The sequence below is a fragment of the Petaurus breviceps genome, unplaced genomic scaffold, assembly GCF_028583685.1.
Source record: "Petaurus breviceps papuanus isolate PSGF00001 unplaced genomic scaffold, PetGlider_PUasm1.0 90730, whole genome shotgun sequence".
Classification (NCBI taxonomy): Eukaryota; Metazoa; Chordata; class Mammalia; order Diprotodontia; family Petauridae; genus Petaurus; species Petaurus breviceps.
The window spans coordinates 13,543,820-13,554,074 of NW_027187324.1; the positions used below are offsets into that span (position 1 = coordinate 13,543,820).

Genomic DNA, 10,255 nt, shown 5'->3' on the forward strand with positions numbered 1-10,255 from the left:
AGAAACTTAAAGCCTCGGTAGCTATAAGTATTACTGACTCTTGCTATTATATTACTTTAAGACATTTTTAATGAGAATGAGACCACAAATCACTTCTTAAAATGTAATTCTTTTTTATAGCAATTTATGTGGAAAAACTAATTAAGAACACTGCTCACCTCAAGACAGAAAGGTGATGGACTAATATATGCCCAACTGAGACGCACATTTTTGGATGTGGCCAATGTTTGAATTTATTTTGCTTGTTTATATGCTACAAGAGTTTTGTATTTATTTGGGAGGGGAAGAGGAGAAAAAAATGCCTAGTAATTGAAAAAAATGTTTAAACAAGAAAAGAAAAATTATCTTTAAAAGGTCAGTGTAGGGGTGGCTAGGTGGCACAGTGAATAGAGCACCAGCCCTGCAGTCAGGAGGACGTGAGTTCAAATCCAGCCTCAGATATTTAACACTTACTAGCCATGTGACCTTGGGCAAGTCACTTAACCCCAATGGCCCTGCCTTCCCCCCTTCCAAAAAGCAAAAAAAAAAAAAAAAAAAAGGGTCAATGTAAAAATTTAACAAATATTTATATGGTGCCTACTTAGTACTAATACGTAATCATTAATAATAATATCTTCTGTGAAATTTCTCCACTTAGAGGACTAAACACTCTTCCTCCTCAAATTATCTTCCATTTACTTATGTTTGTTTTCCCCAGTGGAATATAAGCTCCTAAAAGGCAGGGACTGTTTTAATTTGTATTTTTGAGTCTTCAGTGCCTAGCAAAGAGTAGGTACTTAATAAAAATACTGGATAAACTGAACTGGATAATCCCATTCTACTCATATATGTTGCTGAAATTATATTCCCTCCCTGCCCAAAATCATGCTCCTATTAATGATTCACAAGAACTGACCAAAGGAGATAATGCAGGGAGAGTACTACGCAAATCTGAAAGTGCTTTATAAGTGTTAACTATTATTATTAAGTACCTGTTAAAGATATCTCATGATAATACAAAACCCAATGGATGCTACCAGTTACTGACGACAGGCTCTGTATTGATAACATCCCTCTAAATCTACATTATCCCTGGAAAAGTAAGAGATACTTGGCACCTTATGCACAAACGCAGAAAACTGACAGAAAAGTAGTATTTTAAACAGTTAATTAAATTATTTCAGACAGTACAGAAGCTCAAACACCAAGTGTTTGCTTTGTCACTCTCAGGTGCAGTCCTAGGTCCGCGTTCATATTCATAATACATTATATGACATATTTTTCAAAGCCAAACTAACCTACTCCAGTAGCAGCAGGATCCAACCTGGCAGGCAGTTCAGGAAAAAGACTTTGGAACACTCTTCTATCCATCTGCTTAAAAGGCAGAATTAAAATGGTGCCTTCTACTTGTCCAAACACACCAAATAGCACAAGAATGGTAATTTGCTTGTCTTTAGACTACATTTCCCAATGAAGCAATTAGGGTTACTTAATGACATATGGGCAAAAAATAATGCTTAAGTTACCTTTAATCAATGTGATACAGAATCCACTTGACCATGATTGAATCTCTTTTATTGCAACAGTCAAGAACAGCCAAATGTTTTATATTTAAGCCCCTGCTCTTATGCTAAAGTGATGGTGAATAAGCAAGTTTTAAGACTTCTTCCACCATTGTTCCAATTCCATCAAAAATCTCATGCAGAGGGGCTTTGCACATGAAAGCACAAGTAGTGATGATTCTGTTGGTAGAATCTACATGGGATTCACCCACATCCTTGCAAACATGCTTGCATCCAAGTTCTTGTATAGCAGTTGCTGTGTCACAGTCAGGAAACCTATTGAAAGAAAGAGAGATGGGACTGAAAGATGTGACTTTTCTGAGGCACACAGGGTTTATGGCAGTAGGGAAGATCTGCTTAACTCACACTGGCCTTCACTCATGAGCTGCTACATTAAGACCAAAGCCAGCTGGCACCTCTCTAAAAACAATACTCCTTCCCACACTGGAGATAAAATGTTTCAATTTGATGCTGAAAATTAAGCATCCATTAATGTGACAGAAAGTATTAAATATTAAGTCCAGTGACAAATGATTATGGAAAGAATTATTTGGTCCATATAACTAAGTGACCAAATAGAATGAAAACATTTTCTGTTGTAGTAAGCCAGTGATGGGAAGAGATAGAGGATGAAGGGAAAGGAGGAATACCATATCTCTGATATGATTTAAATCTACTGTCCTTACACTTCAAATCAATTCAATTGAGCAAGCATTTATTATTGTCTTCTATGTTCTACCTACTAGTTAATCAAAGACATAATGGAACAAATTCTTGCCCTCAAGAAGCTTGGGTTCTACTACAAGGATACAACAAGAACACTGATAAGTAAAGTCAATATATATACAATGTAACTACAAAGTAACTTTGGGAGGGATTAACAACTGGAAGAATCAGTAAAGGTTCTTGTAGGAGCCAGTACTTAAACTGAGTTTTGAAGGGAGTCAGTCATTCCAAGAGAGGTGGGGGTGAGGGGAGAGGGTATTCCAGGGACGTGGGATAGCCTATGCAAAAGCAGAGAGGGGGGAGATTGGATGGCATGTATGCTGAGTATCAGGTACTCCAGTATGATTGGAACATCATGTGAAGGGGGAATAACATGCTATCATTCTGAAAAGACAGGCAGTCAGATTTTGAAGTGTTTTAAATGCCAAGCAGAACAGTCTGTATTTTTTCCTAGAGGTAATAGGAAGCCATGGAAATTTCTTGAGCAGGGGAGGGGCCTGGTCAGACCCATGCTTTAGGAATTTTAATTTGGCAGATATATGGAAGATGGATTGGATAGAGAAAAGACTGGACACAGGCAGACAAATTAAGAAGCTACTTCAAAAATTGAGGCAAGAGATGATGAGAGCCTGAACCTGGCTGATGGTTGTGTGAGTCATGCTCACCCACAAGTAAACTTTTAGTCATTTTTCTTACCTTCCATCCACATTTTTATCATGGCCAACTGTAACTTCACAACCTGGAAAGACTTTGGCTGCCAGCACAGGAGATATGCAGCACAACCCTATGGGCTTCTTAGCGCTATGGAAGGCCTGCAGAGTAGCCTTGACAATATTATTGACGGTACAATCCTTTCCATCCACAGCCCAGGAGCAGAGGTTCTTGGCTACACCAAATCCACCTTCAGATATAATGAGAAGTACCACGACCATTTAAAGCAACTAAGAACAAGGATTTAGAAAAAATTCTACAATACTAAGTATGTGAAACTAGGAAGTCGTCATACCGCATTAATAATAGAAACTTGAAACTGATGTGGAATTAACTTTGATAAAAATTAAAATCTAGTGGGGGAAAACAGCAAGCTGGAATTTTTAATGCAGGGAAAAGGGAAAACCAGTATAAAAACATACTAAGTAACACAGTAACCAGATGACACATATAAACACAAAGGAACAAAGACTGTCATTCTGTCCAAACGGCACCGAGCCAGTGACAGTACAAAACAAAAAGGAGGGTGTTAACAGTACGATCAAGCTGCAGTAACAACAAAAAGCCAACCAAGGCACGAGAAAAAAAACCTGACTTAACAGGTAAAAATCCTGGTACATGAAAACTAGACATTAGCTGACAAAATTAAATAAGCTATTTTATCCTTTACCTGTAATACAAGCTAAAAATAGGAAGCTAGGGGCTTTTTATAAATACAAAGAGTTAGTTGTTTTTGTAAAATGCATTAATTTTTCTTTGAAACTTCACAAACAAGAAAAATGGGCACTTCCATGTACATAGTAAAAGAGAAAAAAAGAGGATTGTATGTGAAACTGCTAATCTCTGTTATATAGAGATTGCTTTTCTCTTTATATAATAAATTCTACTTGCAGCTTTCAAAACTTGTGTGCTTGTCTGTGCTTCTTTCTGGTCTCCAATAACTGTTACTTTTCTTTTTACTAATTAAATTTTATCTTTTTAAATAACCAAAATCTATCTTCCCTTTCTCCAAACTAACTCCCCACAATGGAAGAGAGAAAAACGAAGACTTTGTATCGTATATGTATAGTCGAGAAAAATAAATTCCTACATTGGCCATGGGTGTATGTGTTTGCATATACTCGTGTGTGTTTGTGTAGAAGTGCACTTATGTTCAAATACACTATGAATCCATCACCTGTCAGGTGGTATGTTTGCACACAGTCAACACTTAAATTATTTTTTTATTCATTCATTCATGATGAGCTCTCCTGAATTCAGCTTTGATCAGTGTTTTAAGTCTTTCAGAGTTGTTTGTTTTTACATTATTATTGTCATTGTCTAGTTAAGTTCACTTCATTCTGCATCAGTTCATATGAGTCCTACTAGGTTTCTCTGAATTTGTCTCTTCATCATTTCTCAGAACACAAAAGAATTCCACATACATATGCTATTAACTTCTTCAGTCATTCCCCAGTTGATGGGTATTCCTTCAGTTTCCAGTTCTTTGCAATCACAAAGAGCTGCTATAAATGTGAATATATGGGTCCTTTTTCTCTTTCTTTGATCTCTTTGGGGTATAGCTGTAGTAATGGTACTGCTGAGTCAAGAGATATGCAGAGTTTAATAACTTTGGGGGCAAAGTTCCATATTGCTTTCCAGAATGGATAGACTAATTCACAGGGTGGCTAGGTGGCTCAGTGAATAGAGCACTGGCCCTAGAGTCAGGAGGACCTGAGTTCAAATTCAACCTCAGACACTTAACACAAAAACTAGCCATGTGACCTTGTTACTTAACACAAATTTCCCTGCAAAAAATAAAAAGACTAATTCACAGATCCACCAAAGGTTTTGCATTTTTGTTTCTAAAGATGTCTCAGTCACTTTCCTTTCTGTCCCTTTTTTATCCCTATCCCCATCTCAACCTTCCAACCCCACTGGGAAAGACATTATAATAAATATACATAGTCAAGCAAAACAAATTGTCACTGTATCTGTGTTCTAAAATACATGACTTATTCTGAATCTTGAGACCATCAGTTCTCTCTCAGATGATTCTTCATCAAACCTTTGGAACCATGATTGGTCACTGCAATGATCAGAGTTCTTGAGTGTTCAAAATTATATTAAGGGTGAATTCTTAGAAAAATATCAACAATTCACTTTGAAAGAGAACAAATCAGAGGATGCAAATGTTTGCTACCACATATTCTTCTGACTTTGCCACAAAACAAAATCCTTCAATATCTACAATTTTACTGTTATAGGTATTCCTTCCATTGATATAAATCACAGCTCTACCTTTAAGTATGTTTTCCATAAGTTGCTGGAGCCAAATATGTTCACCATTTACTGGCCATATTCTGATGAAGAGTCTTGGGGAACATAACTGGCTTGGTACCCAAGGACCCATCCCACAGTCCAGCACTGGCTTGTTTTCCATTGAACAAGACCCGTGAGAATTTGCACTTTGGTGGCAAGACCTCTAAGGACCCCAGGGCACCTCCATAAAGTGAGGAGACTTTGCAGAGGCACAAAGTAAAAAGAGTAAATCAAAGAGTAGCTGAATAAATCAAATTTATCAAAAAGACAATCTCTCTTTTCAGAAGAAGTAAAAGTTTACTCTAAGTAATTAAGGTCATTTTAAAAAATTGTTCTCTGAGGATCAAAATACCTAAAAATATCAGAATACCAAATCAGCATCAATGCTCAAAAGCAATCACTGTAGCAAAGTTATGATGAAATAATTCTAGTTGGTACAAGGTGATAAGAATGACCTACTTTGCCATTTGCCTGTTCATTGTGTAGGTAATCCTGACAAATCACCTGCAGTTCAAATCTATTGTAGATTGCCTACCTCAGTAATCCCAGATTATGGTTTTGGAATACACCAGAATATCCCAATACTTTGAAGGAATGTTATAAAATTTCAAAATAGTTAATTTTATAATTTTAAAAATGTGTGCCACATTACACTACCAGAAGGAGTAATGAAATCAAATATATAAATTGCTGTTTTTTCAAAATTCAAACCAATATACTCTAATAAGCATTTACTAAGAGTCCATTATGAGTAAGGCACTGAGGAGATAAACACAAAATGAAAAAGAGCAAAAGCATCCACACAACAAATAAAGAGGTAAGTAACCCAAATTTTAGGTAGAAGAGGACATTAACAACCAGAGAAATCAGGAAAAGCTTCTTTTTCACTGGCCATTAGGTTTTCCTGGCAAAGATTCTAGAGCGGTTTACTATTTCCTTCTTCAGTGGATTATGGCAAACAGAGGGTAAGCAATGTGCCCAGTTCACACAACTACTAAATGTCTGAGGCTGAATTTGAATTCAGGTCTTCCTGACTCCAGGGCCAGCATTCTATTTAATATTCATGTTTCCTCATTCCCAAAATCAGTGCTCTTACCAACACACCAGAACTTCTAGCAGGGGTGCTTTTCCCTCTAAACAAAATACATCGAAATAGATGGAATAAGAGGTTTTAGGCCAACTCACCAGGAAAAATAACAGCATCGAACTCACTGACCTTCAAGTCTGCCAAATCTTGAATATTACCTCGTGCAATCCTGGCGCTTTCCACTAACACATTTCTTTTCTCTTCTGTTGGGTTGCCAGACAAGTGATTAACTACATGCATCTGTTCCATGTTAGGAGCAAATATCTTTGCCTTCAAAAACAGAAATAAAAAATAAATGGTAATGTATCACTATTTTTAAAAAAATCTTACATATATGAAAATAGGAATCAAAGTCAAAAAGCTACTCTACAACTGCGTGGGCCCTCAGGGCCAATATATGGCAAGCAAAACCAGGCACATGGAGAACCCAGAGAAACTGCAGGTGTCCTCTGGAGAAGATACTCAACAAACTCTCTTCCAATGGGAAATAGTGCAACAAGAAACTGAAAATCAAATAAGCTTCAACAAATATATTAAATAAATGTGCAGTAATTAAAATAAATGAAAGTTACAGTAGAAAAATATTAGTGGTATTCTTAATAATGCTATTATTGATGAAGATAAAGCTAATTTAAAATTTTAGTATTCCGTTAAGTCTTCAATATGGGGGTAGTTTTATAGCTACAATTTGGAGAAGCCTAAAAACACATGGAAGACTAAAAGCATAGAGTCACTCTTTTGAGTTTATGGTCACAGAGTACTTCCTGTATTTTGTTCCAAAAAAAGCCTAATGGATTTTTTTTTAAGAGCAGAGGAAAGGTTCACAGTAAAAAAAAAAAACATCAATCTTTCATTTTATTAATTTATAAATAACACAATTTCCATCAAACTTTGGCTTACCAATTCCTAGAAAGTAGGGACTTGTAAAGACCATATATATTAACAAGGCTCTTAACAAAATATGAAATTATAGTGAAGTATACTACCAAGTATTAGGTTTAAATGTCATCTCTATTTTCCTATTTTTTTATTTAGCAAAAACAAATTCGTCTCTATCTCTGGTGTATATAAGCAAATCTCTAACATCTGTGTGTATGCATCCTCTTCACATGCACTTTTTGGCGCAAAATTTAAAAATTTTAGAAGAAAGGGCAAAAAAACCCACCCACCCAGACACAAAACAGATTCCTGTTACTTCACAATGATTCTGCACACAAATCTTTTCCCTTAAAAGATTTATTTCATCATTATAAGTATCTATTCTGTTGAGGAGTTCCAAAATTTTAAGACTATATTTTAAGACTTCACAACTTGTATTCATGAAGCATTTATCCTTTGCCAAAGTATGGGTAGGACCTGGGACAAGTCACTTACCTGTTGGGGTCTCCTATTTCTCCCATTTAAAATGGGTATTAAGACTAAATTATCTCTAAGGTCCCTTATGATGTTTTCTAAAAATCTATGACTGTGTAAAATGCCTTTTCTACTAAATTTTTTAAAAGGAGAGTCTAGGCTGTATTAAATCCTACCTAGTCATAAACAGTATTACTGCAATTTAGAAATCCACAATCCCAAGAAGCAAAAAACAAAGTCTCAAGGACAAATCAAGTACATAATTAAAATAGAAACAAAGTAATCTAGCACAAAGCCCGATAGGTGGGCGGGGAAGATGTGCGGACTACAGGGGGCGGTTTCTTAAAGTGGTCGCTCGGAAATGCAGTCCATTTTCTAGCCTTAGTTTTCCCTTGAGTATTTCTACTTCCTTTGGGGAAGTCTCCGTTTGCACCGAATTCATTTGAAAAACTGGTGACTCCACCCGAGCACAGAAAACCGAGCGAGGGCCAAGTTCATTGCAATTTTTAAAATACATCGATAGCAAATAAATAGAAAGAAATAAAGAAATGGAGGAAGTTAGGCCTGTTAAATTTTTCCTGCCTTTTCTGATTGCAGCGCAGGCAGATATTAGTGGGCATGATTAGCTCTCTCCACTAATACCCCGGTTCCCTTCCCTGGTCCCGGTTCCAGCCCCTGCCCTAGCCGCAGCCCTGCCGCGTGGTAGGTGTTGTCTAGGTCAAGGAGACCCAGGCCACGCTCTCTGATCGTCCCTCTGTCCCGTCTTCCTTCCCCGGAGCCCCGCCAGACCCGGACCTCCGCCCCGCCGCGGCTAAGATGAACCAATACGGCCGAGGCTTCGTGCAGTTCGCTGCCATCGAACACGCCGCATCCTGCTAGGACCAGGGCCACTCTCCGCGGGGCCATGATGCCAGCAACACAGTCACCTCGGTGACGGACTGCCGGGCTGCGGCTCTTGGTGGGGCTCGGCAGCGTCACAGCGCGGCGGGACAGGGTAACCTCATTCCCCAGGACCGGACCGCGGCCCCTGGAGGCCACCGAGGGAAAGGCGAGGAGAGAGTTCAAAAGTTACAAGTTATTGGGGATGGAAAAGTCTTTATGTCCAGGCACTTGGGACAATCTCCGAGGACACAAAGAAAGATAAAAAGGTTCCTGCCTTGTAGGAGCTTACAGTCTAATGGGGGTGGGGTGGGAAGGAAAAGGATGACCACATGCAAACTTTGTACACACAGGCTATATACTGGATAGACTGGAAATAATCAACTGATGCAGTAGAATTAAGAGGGATTGAGAAAGGCTTGTTAGGAGAAAGTGCGATATTTAGTTTATTCTTTTTTTAAAATTTATTTACTATTAGTTTACGACATTCAGTTCCCAAACTTTTGAGTTCCAAATTTTCTTCCCCACCCCCACCCCCATGGCAGCATGCAAGGCAATATAGGTACTACATATACCTTAACATTAAACATTAGGCAAGTTGTAAAGAATTATAACCAATGGAATGAATAACGAGAAAAAATAAACAAAACGAAACGCAACTAAAGAGAGAGAAGAAGTAGTTTGCTTCAGTCTGCATTCAGACTCTGTAATTCTTTCTCCCGATGTGAATAGCCTTTTCCATCATGAGTCATTTGTCTTGTTAGCTCACTCTTGAAAGAAAACAGGGAAACCAGGAGGCCGAGATGAGGAAGAAAAGCATTCCAAAACTTAAGAAAAGCCAGGAAAAATGCACAATTGGAAGATGTGTATGTATATATGTATGTGTGTGCATACTTAAATACATAATATATGAGTGGTAATGCAAAGGTAAAATAGACAGGGCTTGACAACAGATTAGGTATGAGAGAGAGTGAGAGAGAATGAACAGTCAGAGATGCCATAACTCAGAAAGTGGCAGTATAGTTGTGCCCCATTGGGCTATTGTGAATCTGGATTCAGAGGAACCTAGGTTCCAAAGCAGGCTCTGATATAAAGACCTTGAGCAAATCACTTACCTTCTCTGGGCCTCAGTTTCCTCATCTGTAAAAAGAACGTAGACTAAGTGATCACTAAGGCCCCTTACAGTTCTAAGTATCACTGATCCTAAGATTTATCAGACTATGAAGCTCTTCATTGGAAAAGTAAATCTGTAACTGGAGAGTTGTGAATAGTGTAGTCCAGAAATTTAAGATAAATTGGTGACACCAAGTGGACGAAATGTGGAAAAGGAGACCTTTGAGAGTTTTGGTGGTTGTGAAAAGTGCCAGTCCTGGGTAAGAAGTATATGCCTTCTTGGTCAAAGATATATGCTTACCAGCACCAGAATAGCATAACAGCATTGGGATGGGAACAGTTTAATGAAAAAGTCTAGTATTAATTAGATCATCCAGGGAAAAAGAAAATTGATCACTGGATTTTAGAGCTTGAAGGTCTGAATTCAAGTCCTAGTTCTGCAGCTTGCCAGCTTTAAAAAAAAAAAGTTCATTAAAAAAAGTCCCTTGACCTCTCTGGGCTTTGATTCAATTTGATAGAGATTTATTAAGAGGGGCAGCTAGGT

At 37.9% G+C, this 10,255-nt stretch overlaps 1 protein-coding gene across 2 annotated transcripts; it reads right to left on the reverse strand.

Annotated features, from left to right (window-relative positions):
• Positions 1 to 1,532: 1,532 nt before the first annotated feature.
• LOC138145172 (glutamine amidotransferase-like class 1 domain-containing protein 3, mitochondrial) lies at positions 1,533 to 8,704 on the reverse strand. 2 transcript variants are annotated; one of them, XM_069066835.1, is made up of 4 exons: positions 8,515 to 8,704; positions 6,465 to 6,636; positions 2,964 to 3,168; positions 1,533 to 1,817 (listed from the first exon to the last, which is right to left on the reverse strand). In XM_069066835.1, exons 1-4 carry the CDS (start codon positions 8,623 to 8,625, stop codon positions 1,610 to 1,612), a joined length of 696 nt encoding a protein of 231 aa, XP_068922936.1. In that variant the 5' UTR covers positions 8,626 to 8,704; the 3' UTR covers positions 1,533 to 1,609. The 2 variants fall into 2 exon arrangements, with proteins under 2 accessions (XP_068922936.1, XP_068922937.1); XM_069066836.1 differs by lacking the exon at positions 8,515 to 8,704 and adding an exon at positions 7,741 to 8,015.
• Between the last annotated feature and the right edge of the window lie 1,551 nt (positions 8,705 to 10,255).